At 41.5% G+C, this 17446-nt stretch overlaps 1 protein-coding gene across 1 annotated transcript; it reads right to left on the bottom strand.

Annotated features, from left to right (window-relative positions):
- Positions 1 to 3085: 3085 nt before the first annotated feature.
- On the bottom strand, positions 3086 to 11383 carry LOC120036452 (transmembrane emp24 domain-containing protein 3-like). The gene is made up of 3 exons (XM_038982891.1): positions 11096 to 11383; positions 10228 to 10473; positions 3086 to 3900 (listed from the first exon to the last, which is right to left on the bottom strand). Exons 1-3 carry the CDS (start codon positions 11237 to 11239, stop codon positions 3667 to 3669), a joined length of 624 nt encoding a protein of 207 aa, XP_038838819.1. The 5' UTR covers positions 11240 to 11383; the 3' UTR covers positions 3086 to 3666.
- Between the last annotated feature and the right edge of the window lie 6063 nt (positions 11384 to 17446).

The raw sequence follows: 17446 nt of genomic DNA, 5'->3' as shown, positions 1-17446 counted from the left end.
TACTGTAGCTACATGTTGAAATGGTTACTACTCTATAGACCAGAGAGCTATACTGTAGCTACATGTTGAAATGGTTACTACTCTATAGACCAGAGAGCTGTACTGTAGCTACATGTTGAAATGGTTACTACTCTATAGACCAGAGAGCTGTACTGTAGCTACATGTTGAAATGGTTACTACTCTATAGACCAGAGAGCTGTACTGTAGCTACATGTTGAAATGGTTACTACTCTATAGACCAGAGAGCTGTACTGTAGCTACATGTTGAAATGGTTACTACTCTATAGACCAGAGAGCTGTACTGTAGCTACATGTTGAAATGGTTACTACTCTATAGACCAGAGAGCTGTACTGTAGCTACATGTTGAAATGGTTACTACTCTATAGACCAGAGAGCTGTACTGTAGCTACATGTTGAAATGGTTACTACTCTATAGACCAGAGAGCTGTACTGTAGCTACATGTTGAAATGGTTACTACTCTATAGACCAGAGAGCTGTACTGTAGCTACATGTTGAAATGGTTACTACTCTATAGACCAGAGAGCTGTACTGTAGCTACATGTTGAAATGGTTACTACTCTATAGACCAGAGAGCTGTACTGTAGCTACATGTTGAAATGGTTACTACTCTATAGACCAGAGAGCTGTACTGTAGCTACATGTTGAAATGGTTACTACTCTATAGACCAGAGAGCTGTACTGTAGCTACATGTTGAAATGGTTACTACTCTATAGACCAGAGAGCTATACTGTAGCTACATGTTGAAATGGTTACTACTCTATAGACCAGAGAGCTGTACCCTAGCTACATGTTGAAATGGTTACTACTCTATAGACCAGAGAGCTGTACTGTAGCTACATGTTGAAATGGTTACTACTCTATAGACCAGAGAGCTGTACTGTAGCTACATGTTGAAATGGTTACTACTCTATAGACCAGAGAGCTGTACTGTAGCTACATGTTGAAATGGTTACTACTCTATAGACCAGAGAACAGGAAGCTGTAGCTACATGTTGAAATGGTTACTACTCTATAGACCAGAGAGCTGTACTGTAGCTACATGTTGAAATGGTTACTACTCTATAGACCAGAGAACAGGAAGCTGTAGCTACATGTTGAAATGGTTACTACTCTATAGACCAGAGAGCTGTACTGTAGCTACATGTTGAAATGGTTACTACTCTATAGACCAGAGAGCTATACTGTAGCTACATGTTGAAATGGTTACTACTCTATAGACCAGAGAGCTATACTGTAGCTACATGTTGAAATGGTTACTGCTCTATAGACCAGAGAGCTGTACTGTAGCTACATGTTGAAATGGTTACTACTCTATAGACCAGAGAGCTGTACTGTAGCTACATGTTGAAATGGTTACTACTCTATAGACCAGAGAGCTGTACTGTAGCTACATGTTGAAATGGTTACTACTCTATAGACCAGAGAGCTGTACTGTAGCTACATGTTGAAATGGTTACTACTCTATAGACCAGAGAGCTGTACTGTAGCTACATGTTGAAATGGTTACTACTCTATAGACCAGAGAGCTGTACTGTAGCTACATGTTGAAATGGTTACTACTCTATAGACCAGAGAGCTGTACTGTAGCTACATGTTGAAATGGTTACTACTCTATAGACCAGAGAGCTGTACTGTAGCTACATGTTGAAATGGTTACTACTCTATAGACCAGAGAGCTATACTGTAGCTACATGTTGAAATGGTTACTACTCTATAGACCAGAGAGCTGTACCCTAGCTACATGTTGAAATGGTTACTACTCTATAGACCAGAGAGCTGTACTGTAGCTACATGTTGAAATGGTTACTACTCTATAGACCAGAGAGCTGTACTGTAGCTACATGTTGAAATGGTTACTACTCTATAGACTAGAGAGCTGTACTGTAGCTACATGTTGAAATGGTTACTACTCTATAGACCAGAGAGCTGTACTGTAGCTACATGTTGAAATGGTTACTACTCTATAGACCAGAGAGCTGTACTGTAGCTACATGTTGAAATGGCTACTACTCTATAGACCAGAGAGCTGTACTGTAGCTACATGTTGAAATGGTTACTACTCTATAGACCAGAGAGCTGTACTGTAGCTACATGTTGAAATGGTTACTACTCTATAGACCAGAGAGCTGTACTGTAGCTACATGTTGAAATGGTTACTACTCTATAGACCAGAGAGCCGTACTGTAGCTACATGTTGAAATGGTTACTACTCTATAGACCAGAGAGCTGTACTGTAGCTACATGTTGAAATGGTTACTACTCTATAGACCAGAGAGCTGTATTGTAGCTACATGTTGATATGGTTAAGATATCTACAAAACCGAATACAGGTACATTCAGTCTGCAGCTGTTTAAATACTTTAGTCTGGTAAACGCGACCGAGAACCACCGGGTGGTACTCTGAAAGATCCATTCTGGAGAACATTTCCCCATCGAACGACCATTGGTACACCTGACGTACCCATTATAACAGACCTACAACTACAAAAGACTGATCTCTGGTGGACAAACCAGAGACTTTCTGTCCACTGACTCTCCAGCAGACGATTTCAACAGAGACATACAGGCGTAAATATATAAATTGCAATTCCTTCTGAATGAGCGACTGTTCATGTGCAAAGTATGAGCATAGTTATCAACGGTGTGTAGTGGGTCCATTCTGTCTTTCCCGCTATTTATCTGTCCCCACCCCTTTCCATTGTCTACCAAGCCGTCATATCGGGCTTAGTCCACTAGGGACTTTTCATTGCATTGTGTTAGTAACCAATAACTATTGTTTGTGTTTATGTAATTGTGTGATTATTTAGTTACTAAATAAATAAGCCAATTTGTATGTAGCGGATTCATAATTTATGCTATGGTTCATGCAGCTATCCAAGGATTTTGAAACATGACTGATGAGGTAATAATACATTAATAAGTGACTAATCGATAAGATATGAAAAGATATGAAAATATCTGAAGAGTTAAATCCGGGAAATAATAACTCTTTAAACATTTTCCCGTGGTGCCCCGACTTCCTAGTTAAAATTTACATGATTGTAATAATTACACAGAGAATTGATAACATTCTTCACTTTAATGATAGTCAAGACACACCCCAACCCACAAGTGGCCCAGGAATTGCCAAAACTCCTCACAAGGATAGTAAAACAAGGAAAATTATCCCTCGTGGGGACATTTACCACATCCCCACGAGGACAAAGGCTATTTTAAGCTTAGGGGTTGGGGTTAAGGAAAGGGAAAATTGGATTTCAAATGGAAATCAAATTGTGGGGTTATGGTGTGACTGTGTACACGAGAGATGGTGAGACAGACATACAAAACATTTTACACACACAATAAATTAATGTCATAGCACAAATTAATGATGTACACTGAGACAAAAACAGATAAAGGCTTGGTGTACCAACCACAGTATTTCATTTTCAGAGGCTAGAATCCACAAGCTAAAGTCTTAAGACAGATTTAATAGTTCCTGAAGTCCTTTATTATAACTGTATAGGACTACAGTTTGTTGTGGGGTATTAAGGTAGGTTCTAGTGGCAGATGACCTGTAATACAATATCTTGTGTTGGCTGAAACACTAACCCAGTATTATAGAATGTATCATATATATAATAATATATATATGGTAGGATCTACGTGTTGGCTGCAACACTGCTCTTCTTGTCGCTGAAGAAGCTCCTGAGAATGAGAACCTGTCCAATGCTGACAGTGAAAAGGATTATAGTTTCTCCTATCGACCAATAGGACACGCGCTCATGGAGGTCCTCTGCTCTGATGCGGTCATGAGCCTCCCGTAACCGATACCAGGTCTGAGAGTCAGACACTACCTTCAGGATCTCATGGATGGACAGACAGGCCGACTCCATCTGGAGAAGAGACAAGATTAGATTATTATTAATACATCCTTAGAGGGGCAATCTGCGGTTCAAACAGAGACAAGATTAGATTATTATTAATACATCCTTAGAGGGGCAATCTGCAGTTCAAACAGAGACAAGATTAGATTATTATTAATACATCCTTAGAGGGGCAATCTGCGGTTCAAACAGAGACAAGATTAGATTATTATTAATACATCCTTAGAGGGGCAATCTGCGGTTCAAACAGAGACAAGATTAGATTATTATTAATACATCCTTGGAGGGGCAATCTGCAGTTCAAACAGAGACAAGATTAGATTATTATTAATACATCCTTGGAGGGGCAATCTGCGGTTCAAACAGAGACAAGATTAGATTATTATTAATACATCCTTGGAGGGGCAATCTGCGGTTCAAACAGAGACAAGATTAGATTATTATTAATACATCCTTGGAGGGGCAATCTGCGGTTCAAACAACATAGCGTTGGGGCCCTTTCTAGAAACAACCTCTAAAGGATCTGATTTGAAAGGTTTGGGTATCAGCCTACAGAGATCAACTACCATGGACTGTTTCCACATCTACATATATGTCAAGTATACCTCCCGGGTGTCACAGTGCTAGCTGCGCCACCAGAGTCTCTGGGTTCGCGCCCAGGCTCTGTCGCAGCCGGCCGCAACCGGGAGGTCCGTGGGGCGACGCACAATTGGCATAGCGTCGTCCGGGTTAGGGAGGGTTTGGCCGGTAGGGATATCCTTGTCTCAGTATGTAAAAATGTAATAAAAATGTATGCACTCTACTGTAAGTCGCTCTGGATAAGAGCGTCTGATAAATGACTAAAATGTAAAAAATGTCAAGTGCCTAGGGGGTGGGGTTAGTTAGTCATATAGGGGGTGGGGTTAGTTAGTCATATAGGGGGTGGGGTTAGTTAGTCATATAGGGGGTGGGGTTAGTTAGTCATATAGGGGGTGGGGTTAGTTAGTCATATAGGGGGTGGGGTTAGTTAGTCATATAGGGGGTGGGGTTAGTTAGTCATATAGGGGGTGGGGTTAGTTAGTCATATAGGGGGTGGGGTTAGTTAGTCATATAGGGGGTGGGGTTAGTTAGTCATATATAGCTCAAGTGCCTAGGGGGTGGGGTTAGTTAGTCATATATAGCTCAAGTGCCTAGGGGGTGGGGTTAGTTAGTCATATATAGCTCAAGTGCCTAGGGGGTGGGGTTAGTTAGTCATATATAGCTCAAGTGCCTAGGGGGTGGGGTTAGTTAGTCATATATAGCTCTAGGAGTACGGGGTGGTTTCTGGACGGGCCTAGCTGCAAAGGTACCTAGAGGTTAGCTGCGCTTAGCAACACGGATCTAGTGACATACACTAGAGCTGCTTTCAATTGGATTGGACAAAAACAAATTAGCTGGGAAGCCAGAAGTTAAATACAATTCTATTTCAACTTACTGTGCCTGTGGGCAGGAAGGTTGGTCATTATGACGGGGGGGGGGGGGGGGGATTTGTGACAAAATATCAGAAGGATCGTATTTAAAAACAGACTTTCCAAACGTGGATCCTTTTTAGACCCACTTCCTCTCTGCTTACCTCATGTCAAAATAAGAGTCCTGCACAATATGTGGAAGAAAGAAAAAATAATAACTTGTGGGTGGCTTTTATCATACAGTGGACCGTTTTTTGTGCAACCCATTCCAACTGAATGCAGCGCTAGTGTCTGTCAATAGACCCGCGTCGCTAAGAGCAGCTAACCTCTAAGTACCTTTCCAGCTAGGTCTTCTGTGATCTACTGTACCCGTGTCAGTGATCTTACCTTTATTAGTTATAGAAAATGGCATAGATATCTAGATTAGATACACATGCTGAACAAAAATATATATCCAATCATTTCAAAACTTGTACTGAGTTACAGTTCAGAAACGTTAAATCCATCAAATTCATTAGGCCTTAATCTATGGATTTCACATGATTGGGCATAGGCCCACCCACTTGGCAGCCAGGCCCACCAACTGGGGAGCAAGGCCCAGTCATTCCAAATGAGTTCTTCCCCACAAAAGGGTTTTATTACAGACAGAAGGTTCTGGGCTGGCATGGTTACACGTTGTCTGTCGTTGAGGCCGGTTGGACGTGCTGACAAATTCTCTAAAACGATGTTGGAGGCAGCTTATCGTAGCGAAATTAACATTCAATTCTCTGGCAACAGCTCTGGTGGACATTCCTGCAGTCAGCATGCCAATTGCACGCTCCCTCAAGACAACTGTGGCATGGTGTTGTGTGACTAAACTGCACATTTTAAAGTGGCCTTTTATTGTCCCTAGCAGAAGGTGCACCTGTGTAATGATCATGCTGTTTAATCAGCTTCTTGATATTCCACATCTGTCAGGTGGATGGATTATCTTGGCAAAGGAGAAATGCTCACTAACAGGGACGTAAACAAATGTGCGCACACAATTTGAGCAAAATAAGCTTTTTGTACGTACGAAACATTTCTGGGATTTATATTTCAGCTCATGAAACATGGGACCAACACTTTACTTGTTGCGTTTATATTGTATTTTTATATACAGTGCATTTGGAAAGTATTCAGACCCCGTTCCCTTTTCCACATTTTGTGATGTTAACCTTATTCTAAAACTACATATTTTCCTCATCAATCTACACACAATATCCCAAAATGACAAAGCATTAACAGGTAAGAATTGTTTTCAAATGTATTAAATAAAACAGAAATACCTTATTTACATAAGTATTCAGACCCTTTGCTATGAGACTCAGAATTGAGCTCAGGTGCATCCTGTTTCCATTGATCATCCTTGAGATGTTTCTACAACTTGATTGGTCCACCTGTGGTAAATACAATTGATTGGACATGATTTGGAAAGGCACACACCTGTCTGTATAAGGTCCCACAGTTGATGGTGCATGGAAGGGTAAAAAAAAAAAAAAAATCTGCAGCATTGAAGGTCCCCCAAGCAAACAGTGGCCTCCATCATTCTTTAATGGAAGGAGTTTGGAACCACCAAGACTCTTCCTAGAGCTGGCCGCCCGGCCAAAAATTGAGCAAATCGGGGGAGAAGGGCCTTGGTCAGGGTGGTGACCAATAACCCAATGGTCACTCTGACAGAGCGCCAGAGTTCCTCTGTGGAGATGGGAGAACCTTCCAGAAAGACAACCATCTCTGCAGCACACCACCAATCAGGCCTTTATGGTAGTGGCCAGACGGAAGCCACTCCTCAGTAAAAAGCACATGACAGCCCCCTTGGAGTTTGCCGAAAGGCACCTAAAGGACTCTGACCATGAGAAACATAATTCTCTGGTATGATGAAACCAAGATTGAACTCTTTGGCCTGAATGCCAAGCGTCACGTCCTGGAACCATTCCTACGGTGACACATGGTGGTGGTAGCATCATGCTGTGGGGATGTTTTTCAGCGGCAGAGACTGGGAAGACTAGTCAGGGTCGAGGGAAAGATGAACGGAGCAAAGTACAGAGAGATCCTTGATGAAAACCTGCTCCAGAGCACTCAGGTCCTCAGACTGGGGCGAAGGTTCACCTTCCAACAGGACAACAAGCACACAGCCAAGACAACACAGGAGTGGCTTTGGGACAAGTCCCTGAACTAACTAATAGGGAACGTGAGCTGGGTTTAGACCGTCGTGAGACAGGTTAGTTTTACCCTACTGATGATGTGTTGTTGCAATAGTAATCGTCGTGAGACAGGTTAGTTTTACCCTACTGATGATGTGTTGTTGCAATAGTAATCGTTGTATAGATTTAGATTAAATAAATATAGATTTTAACACAAAAATAAAAACATACAACTGACTATGTTGTCACACACTGACATTCCTTCTCTTAGTAGATGGTAACTTCAATTATTATACATCAATAAAATATAATTTAATAAATGTGTTACATGACACATTCAAAAAACAAAGACAACAGAAAAATGTATTTACAAATACACCATGACAGCGCAATACACAAGGGGTGGAACAGTGGCAAAGGTACCCACAGGACAAACAGAATAATATTAGTCTGAGGAGAGATTAAATAGCATTAATACAACAAAAATAATTCTAAACACACCTTTAGTTTACAAAGTTAAACAGATGTATTTTTTCTTCATAATAAGCAGGAGTAATAAGACCCAGCCAGAACCCGGACTTGAACCCAATCGAACATCTCTGGCGAGACCTGAAAATAGCTGTGCAGCGACGCTCCCCATCAAACCTGACAAGAGCTTGAGAGGATCTTCAGAGAAGAATGGGAGAAACTTCCCAAAATACAGGTGTGCCAAGCTTGTAGCGTCATACCCAAGAAGACTCGAGGTTGTAATCGCTGCCAAAGGTGCTTCGACAAAGTACTGAGTAAAGGGTTGAAAACTTATGTAAATGTGACTCACCACCTGGATTCGGTCTTATGTAGCAACATTTAAATTTCTGTTGTTTTTTTACATTGGATAAAAGTAGAGACCCAGAGCTACAAAATGGTATAGCATACACTGCATTTGAGGAAACAACGGGAAAGTAATTCTGCTTTGAAAGTCGATCAACTTGTAAACTCCCTTTTGAGAAAACCATCTTTCAATGTTTTGGTATCTGGTGAAGAGCTCTTACTATTGGAGAACCCTTCTTTGTCTACAGCATTGTTCACTCCCTCTTAAGCCTTAGCCCCACCCATCTCTTTAAGGGTTGATCCGAGCGTTCTGTACTAACTTACCAGCTACTTCCAGACATCTAAGAGAGAGAGAACAGCTCACTGAACATTACTCACCCTAGCAGAGCTGGTTAGGCTGTTACAGTATGTTATCCAAAGCGTTGGTGACTGCAACTGTGCTGTCAGATTGTCCGTTTGTAAATTCAGAGCGTTTCGTGTTCAGAGCGCACAATGGAGGCTCTGGCCAATTGGCTAACATTGGCTAGCTACTTCTGGTTAGGCAGTTTTCATAATGAGAGAACACCCCACTCTGACCATTTTACTCACACTAGCAGAGCTGGTTAGGCAGTTTTCATGTTATCAGGAGCATTGGTGACTAACTGTGCCACTGGCAACAATTGAATTACGCTTTGTTGCCGACGTTTACTGACAACGGACATATTCAACGGGTGTTGAGCGTTCAAAAATGCATCAGTTATTCTGCGCTCTGGCTCACTAAGACGAGAGTCTTTTGTTAAGAAATGCAGCTAGATAGCTAGCTAGGTAAACAATGAATCGCAACGCATGATGTAACGTCAGTTAGCATGCCAGCCAGCTAACGTTAGCTAGCTAACAGTACACTAACTTGAAATGTTCAATATTCAAGTGGAGTCTTTTGTTAAGACATGTAGCTAGCTAGCTAAACAATGGACCATAAACACAACTCATGACGTACTACCCTGCATGAATCTGCAGGTAGCTAACCAAAAAAAGCCACGTTTGACATGATTACCTAGACATACTGACCAGCTCCAATAGACAGACGCATGCTATATGGCAAACCAATCCAAACTCATCTCTCGGCATGTCCAGCCCACCCATTATCTCAGCCAATCAAGGCTAGCGGGAAGGTTGCTTGCTTTTTCTGTGGCTAAACCAACTAGGCTCGTAATTTAACAATTTTATTCGTATTTACAGATGGCATACAAGTTAGATATTAAGGCACATGTATCTCCTTGCACATCAATCCCTCCAGTGTTTAATTGGTATATTGTAATTACTTCGTCACCATGGCCTATTTACTGCCTTACCTCCCTTATCTTACCTCATTTGCACACACTGTATATAGACTTTCTATTGTATTATTGACTGTTTGTTTGTTCCATGTGTAACTCTGTGTTGTTGTATATGTCGAACTGCTTTGCTTTATCTTGGCCAGGTCGCAGTTGTAAATGAGAACTTGTTCTCAACTGGCCGACCTGGTTAAATAAAGGTGAAATAAAAAAATAAACATGAAAGTTCACATGTTCGAGAAGGCATTTCTGCCAAAAAATGCATTTCGATAAAATATGTTTTACGTTCAAACAGCCTCCTGTGAAGTCGTGACTCGCCACATACGCCGAGTTTCCTGAATCGGGTCACAAATGTAATATTTCATTTTTTTTTTAAGAATACATTTCCAAAACAATTTTTAAAACAGTTTTTTCTTTGTCATGATGGGGTATTGTGTGTAGATTGAGGGGGGGGGACAATTTAGCCAGTTTTAGAATAAGGCTGTAATAAAATGTGGGAAAAGTCAAGGGGTCTGAATACTTTCAGAATACACTGTATATAGTATTATATTATGATCTTACCTGTGTCAGTCAAATGAATATGTAATATAATTAAAGTCTCATATAATTATAACATTGTTTTACCTGTGTTAGGGCAGTGTCTCTGTTCATGTCAGGCAGTAGGGGTCTCTCCTCTCCGGACCTGAAGTCCAGGTAGACGGTCTTGTGGGAGAAGGTAGAGAACTCGTTGCTGAAGCAGACCTTGTAGGTTCCTTTCATAGTGGTGGTGTGAGAGAAGCTATCATACTGCTTCTTCCTCTCCTGATACAGGACGTTGTTCACTGGATCTGTTACAAAGCAGTCCACATCATAGTTCCCTCCTGCAATCACCTGGAACACACACAACATGGAGAGATTAGGATGATGGTATGGAGACACATTTAGAGTAATTCAGGCCTTACGAAATACTGCAGTCAGAGTGCAGTATAACTGCAGTATGCTGCAAATACTGCGTCCAAAATAAGTTTTTTTACTGCAGTTAGAGTGCAGTGTAACCGCGGTTAGAGTGCTGTGTAACCGCGGTTAGAGTGCTGTGTAACCGCGGTTAGAGTGCTGTGTAACCGCGGTTAGAGTGCTGTGTAACCGCGGTTAGAGTGCAGTGTAACCGCGGTTAGAGTGCAGTGTAACCGCGGTTAGAGTGCAGTGTAACCGCGGTTAGAGTGCTGTGTAACCGCGGTTAGAGTGCAGTGTAACCGCGGTTAGAGTGCAGTGTAACCGCGGTTAGAGTGCAGTGTAACCGCGGTTAGAGTGCAGTGTAACCGCAGTTAGAGTGCTGTGTAACCGCAGTTACTGCACTTTTACTGAGGTTTCAAAACTGCAATCTTTTTTTGCATTCTTCCAGTGAGTGTGAAGGGACATTTAGAGCATGGGATCAGATAAAGTAGTTCAATGCACTAACTAACTCAACCATATGAGGAAATGGCATCATAACTCCACATATTGAATCACTTACTTGAAAGTCTAGGTCAAACTTCACTCCATTCTGGAGCTCTTCATAGAAACATTGCTTGTCGTTATCAGGTAACTCAAACGTCAACTCCGTGGAACAAACAACCATCACATGCAACATCAAACTACACAGTCCAAGGGAACGCATTCTGTAGGCTAAATGCTATGAAAATGTGGTTATAAATGAAAGCTACAACAACAAACAGTTGAAATCGCAGCCAGTCACTTCTTCAATGTTTCTGTGATGACAGGGTGATATAAAAATAAAAAAAAGTTTGGAAGGCTCCCACCCATAGAGAATGATAGAGAAAGCATCCATATATTGTTCCTATTTTGGCGTCTGAGCGCACAGAAAAAAACATGGAGGCGATCTCAATTTGAAATAGTATTTTTTTTTCTTCGCGATTGGCCAATCCCTCCTAATGACGCTATTGGACATGATAAGGTCATCAGGAGGGATCAGACAATAAAGTTGGAAGCCTCACCCAGTTGACTAAGTTAAAATTGTGGAAGCCATCAATGACGCTGGCTATGTCAAAACACATTTTGGCTACTAGAGGCCTCTATCCTTCTCTATGCTCCCACCATAACCAACGTGGCATCAAAACGAAACCCTTCCGGATCACGATTATTTTTTATAAAATATTTTATTTTATACAATTTGGACCATGTTCAGAGATTTGGAAACTGTTGAGCTTGAAATCACTTGTTTTCCGTTCTACGGATTTTCGTTATAGTAGTGCAACATTTTTAAAACGTGATGATTACGTTGTATCACTGGGTGGAGTCGATTATGCTGAGCCGCGGGGCACAGGTTTATGGCCCGTGACGTGAACGGGCAAAAACGGTGAGGGAGGAGCACCCTTTTCAAATCGAAATGTAACAGGCAACATGGTGAATCGTCCAGAAAGATAAAAATCTATTTTCCATAGGCTTGAATTTTATAACTAGTTTTCATTGGGAAGGCAGATAAGCATTCACTTGTACATGTGGAAACAGAATCTTACTCATTACCCCTCGTGCTTAATTACTTCACTTTTGTTTTGTATGGAACGCCGTTCGGGTCTTAAGCACGTGGTCAAAACGCGATCTTTTTAATGCTACGTGTGTAAAGTAAACAGGTGTAGGTGCTAAATTAACGTCTTCACGCGCTAAATTAACGCCTAAACGCATCAGATAAGAACGTGCAAATGTGCTTGCAGGCGGTTCAACATGTCCTAAATAAATGGCTGCAAGCGGTCCTGCACAGGTCAAGTTAACGCCTACAGCTGCTAAATATACACCTACACACGCTAACTTAACGCGTTCTTTAATATGCAAGTTTTACTAGCTCCTCCTTTCAACCAGATTTCACAGTTTGAAGGAACTTCCTTTTCCACTGCAAGCAGAGTTGAACCTTTAAAAGATAACAGTTTTGTCTTTGAAATTTGTTGTTACTGAATCGTAAAGTTTATCAGCTAGTTTACAGTGGAAGGATCTGTTTCTCATCACTGGCTATAAAATGCAGCTAACATTAATCTAGCACCAGGATCAGCAGTGCTTAGCATAAGCTAAGTCAGACACTTGCAGGCTAATTTAGCTAACGTCGGTAGCCTCGAACCTCGGCCATGTTATATCATTTAGTTAGCCTCGAACTTTGCCTGGTCCCACTGCTAGCCGCAGTGAACGGCACCGTCTTGTGTTTTATTAAAAGCCCTGCTGAAAAAACATGTAAACTGTAACAGCCACGGAAACATTTTGGAATGTGTTAATACTGTAACGACCCTGGGTTTATAAGCGCGGAAATCGACTCTGCCGTTGGAGCATGCTTTTGCGGCACAGTCGATAGCGCGCCGGACCTCGGGCTAGGAGGTCGAGGGTTCGAGACCTGCTCCGTGCTGTTTCATTACAATACTATCAAGGTAAATTACATACTAGCAAGATTGTTGCTTGAATGCAAGGCCAAGCATAACGTTACATAGATTAGACAACGGAGATGCTCAAAATCCTGGTAGTTCTCGATTTTTGGACTATTGTCTTTATTTTGCTTTATCAACAACTTAAGGTATGCAACTTCTTCAGCCTTCTTTTGGCTTCCATTTAAATGCTAGCGTTAGCCGTGCTAGCTCGCGATTAGCATGAAGACACAGAAAAGCTCACATAAAGCAAATTTGGCTAGTGACAACCTTGTAAAACCTTTGCTAACGTCTAACGTTACATGTTAGCTTTCGAAAAGAGTAGACTTTAATGTGCACGTTCACTTTTTGAATATTTATATTTCATTGAAGCTTATTAGGGTAAAATAACTTTAGGCATATACCCACTACTGCTTCAAATGAATAGGGTTCCCATTCCTTCCGCTTTATTTTCACACAATTGTGTCTTGCAGAAGGGAACCATGAAGTGGAGCTTGGAGTGGGCAAAGGGGAGGCTGAGAAGACCTGATTCATCAAGTATCAATTAATTCTGGTGATTCTCACCTGGTTGGCATGCATGTGTAACCGATGTGAAATAGCTAGCTAGTTAGCGGTGGTGCGTGCTAATAGCATTTCAATCGGTGACGTCACTCGCTCAGAGACCTTGAAGTAGTTGTTCCCCTTGCTCTGCAAGGGCCGCGGCTTTTGTGGAGTGATGGGTAACGATGCTTCGAGGGTGGCTGTTGTCGATGTGTGCAGAGGCTCCCTGGTTCGAGCCCAGGTAGGAGCGAAGGAAGCTAAACTGTTACACATGCACCACACGACAAGGTATGCAACATTAAGCCCAATCAAATATCCAATGTTATTGAAACATGTATCCCAATTTACAGTGAAGCAACACCTGTCAGTTGTGTTAATGTTACGAACTACAAACTATGGAACTACAAACTATGGAACTATTGTTCTTGGAGTCAATTGAAATGTGCTTCTCCACTGCCCTCAAACGTGCTGCACCACAACCTGTGTACCAACTACAGTGTCTTAGTGCCATTACACCTGTAAATGAAATGTCCATATTTATGATAACATTGCACATATTGTAACATAGTCCCTTGACATACATGACTTAACTACTTTGCATAATGCTCAGTTTACCCACTCTAAGAAATCATACATTTATTTAAATATTAATCCTGCATTATGTATTACTGTGTCCAGTTGATTCTGGTTGCTTGTAATGTTTTTGAAAACTTTCATTACACAACTTTATTTTGATGGACAATCCTGTCAGAAACTTTCATAATATAAATTATTTTGGGACACATCACCAATTAACATTGGCTGCAGTATTCCCAATTTACTAGGTAGTCTTGCAATAAACGTTTTGGATAATTCCCCTTAAATTAATTGTTTAAATGAAATCAAATTGTATTTGTCACATGCGCCAAATACAACAGGTGTAGTAGACCTCACAGTGAAATGCTGAATACAACAGGTAGACCTTACAGTGAAATGCTTACTTTCAAGCCCTTAACCAACAATGCAGTTAAAAAAAACTTTAAAAAAAAGAAAATAATTAAAGGGCATCAGTAAAATAACAATAGCGAAGCTATATACAGTGGGGCAAAAAAAGTATTTAGTCAGCCACCAATTGTGCAAGTTGGGGTTAGGGGTAAAGGGTTGGGGTTAGGGGTAAAGGGTTAGGGGTTAGGGTTAGGGGTTAGTGGTAAGGGGTTAGGGTTAGGGTTAGGGGTTAGGTTCAAAGAAAAACAGACGAATCTGATGTGCACTGGCACAGGCAACCCCTTTAGGATAAATGGTTTAGACTATTGTATAAAATACTTTAATGACTAAAAAATATATATATATAAAAAGACCAGAATCAGATTTTAAAATAAGGCTTGGGTTAAAAACCAGGGATTCAGAACTAAGAATAGAGACCAGGGGCCAAGCTCAGAGCAACCAGGGATTCAGAACTAAGAATAGAGCCCAGGGGCCAAGCTCAGAGCAACCAGGGATTCAGAACTAAGAATAGAGACCAGGAGCCAAGCTCAGAGCAACCAGGGATTCAGAACTAAGAATAGAGACCAGGAGCCAAGCTCAGAGCTGTGGTCTAAGAGGTAAGGTTTTAGGTATGAGGGTATAGGGGTTAGGGTTGGAATTAGGGTTAGGATTTAGGAGCTAGGGGTAAAGGTTAGAGTTCGGGTTGGGGTAACGGTTAGGGTCAGGATTAGAGTACAGGTCAGGATTAAATTAGGATCAGGTATGGGGGTCTAGAGGTTAGGGTTAGGCATGGGGATCTCGGGGTTAGGGTGGGGAATTAGGGTAGAGTAAAGGTCAGGGTTGAATTAAGATTAGGTATGGGGGTCTAGAGGGGGTCTAGAGGTTAAGGTTAGGCATGAGGATCTTGGGGTTAGGGTGGGGAATTAGAGTCTGCAAGGAGAAGGGTTAGGGGTTAGGTTTCTAGTTTTGAGTCGGTTGATCCACTTCCATCTCTGACAGGTGGAAACCGGAGGGGGGAAGGGAGGGTTAGGGGTTAGGGGGGGTTAGGTTTAGGGGTTAGGGTTTAGGGTTAGGTTTTGAATATGATTGTGTTTCGTTTCAGCTAGTTTGTTTTACGGTGCACAGGCCTATCTCCTGTTTATCCCTCTTCTGAGGATCTGTTATATTAGGTGTAGTACTTAAAAAGGCCCGTAGGTGTCCTCCTAAGATCATAAATTAAACTGAAGTAAGTTCTAAAATGCCTCTTTCTTTTATTGTTTTATTCTGTTAAAAGAAAGGAAAGACCTAAGAAAAGGGTTAGGGTTTAGGGGTTAGGGTTATGGGGGAGGGTTAGGGTTAGAGTTTAGGGTTAGGGTCAGGGTTAGGTTTAAGAAAAAAATGCCCTTCAAGAGGACCAAGTACACGGGCACCTGTTCTCTAATTCTATTGCTCCTAAGGATACATAATTGTTCTACGGGAAATTAGGAGATATTCCCCAAAAAAGGGGTTATGGTTCATACCGGAAGGAAAACAGATAAAAATAACATTTTCCTCTAAGAGGATAAACCCCCAGGCAATACATCAACACATGCTCCCTAATTACCAGGCTCCTCAGAATACCTCTTTATGGAGCCCGAGTTCGAGTTTAAGAATCTGGTTAGGGTTAGACTGGTTAATCTCTATCAGGCCTATGGGATTCCTTACGTCCACGTTTTAAGTCCAAGGGGTTAGGCTTGGAGTTAAGGTTAGGATTAGGTTTAAGGCTTGGGTTCGAATTAAGGTCAGAATCTAGGTCAAGGTTCAGGATTAGCGATTAGGGCTTGAGGTGGGGTTAAGGTTAGGATTATGGTTCAGGTTAGGATTAAATCTAAGGTTATTGTCAGGGCTGCGGTTAAGGTTAGGATTGGGGTTAAGGTTAGAGCTAGGGTGGGGATTGCTGCAGTTAAGGGTGAGGTTAAGGTCAGGGTTTAGATTAGGATTAAGGTTATAGTCAAAATTAAGATTAGGTTTTAGGATTAGGTTTAGGATTATAGTTAGGGTGAACCAAGGGGTTAGGCTTGGGGTCCAAGTTAGGGTTAAGTTTGAGGCTGGGGTTAAACTTAGTTTCAGTATTGGGGCCAAAGTTTGGGGTTAGGGGTTAGGGATTGAAATAGACTTGAGGTTAAGATTGTGGTTAAGGTTAGGAATGGGATAATTGGCTAGGGTTTGGACTAAGATTGCTCAGGTTAAGGTTAGGGTAAACTAGGGTTAGGATGGTTCAGGTTTAATGTTCCGGTCAGGGTTAGAAGGGTTAGGGTCTCTAATATTTTTCATTAAGACCTGTGGGATTACAAGTACCCAATTTGTTGATCCAAGAGAGAGAGGGGACTTCCGGGTTGGAGCGAGTAGTCGCACTTCGCTTCACAGGCAATATTACATTTCATTACAGTACAACGGTTTGATTTGTTTGATCTGAGCAATTTTTCTTAGCTAGCTACATAGCCGTCTTTGTATCAAAGATAATTGTGTAGTTTAGAGTAATTATCGAGGTTAGCTAGCCAGCTATTTTCGTCCTTCTAACGTAGTCAACACTGCCAGCTAGCCAACTTCTACCGAATAGCAGCACTGTAGAAACTATTACATTACAACGGAACGACTTGATTAGTGTAGTGTTAGCTAGCTACACAGTTGTCTTTGCTGTCTTTGTATCTAAGATAATTGTGTAGTTTAGAGTAATTATCGAGGTTAGCTAGCCAGCTATTTTCGTCCGCCGCGCCACCGTTCTCCTACCTAGTCAACAACTGCTAGCTAGCTAGTCAACTTCTACCGACTAGCAGCACTGTAGAAACTAATACATTACAACGGAACGATTTGATTAGTGTAGTGTTAGCTAGCTACATAGTTGTCTTTGCTGTCTTTGTATCTAAGATAATTGTGTAGTTTAGAGTAATTATCGCGGTTACCTAGCCAGCTATTTTCGTCCGCCGCGCCACCGTTCT

Source organism: Salvelinus namaycush, unplaced genomic scaffold, assembly GCF_016432855.1.
Source record: "Salvelinus namaycush isolate Seneca unplaced genomic scaffold, SaNama_1.0 Scaffold1335, whole genome shotgun sequence".
NCBI classification, from domain to species: Eukaryota; Metazoa; Chordata; class Actinopteri; order Salmoniformes; family Salmonidae; genus Salvelinus; species Salvelinus namaycush.
This window is presented reverse-complemented; position numbering and strand designations above follow the sequence as displayed.

Coding starts and splice junctions, on each gene's coding strand:
- LOC120036452 (XM_038982891.1), bottom strand. CDS start 11,239: ATGCGTTCCCTTGGACTGTGTAGTTTGATGTTGCATGTGATGGTTGTT. Junction 10,474..11,095: donor AGTTTGACCTAGACTTTCAA/GTAAGTGATTCA, acceptor TGTGTGTTCCAG/GTGATTGCAGGAGGGAACTA. Junction 3,901..10,227: donor GAGACACTGCCCTAACACAG/GTAAAACAATGT, acceptor TCTCTTCTCCAG/ATGGAGTCGGCCTGTCTGTC.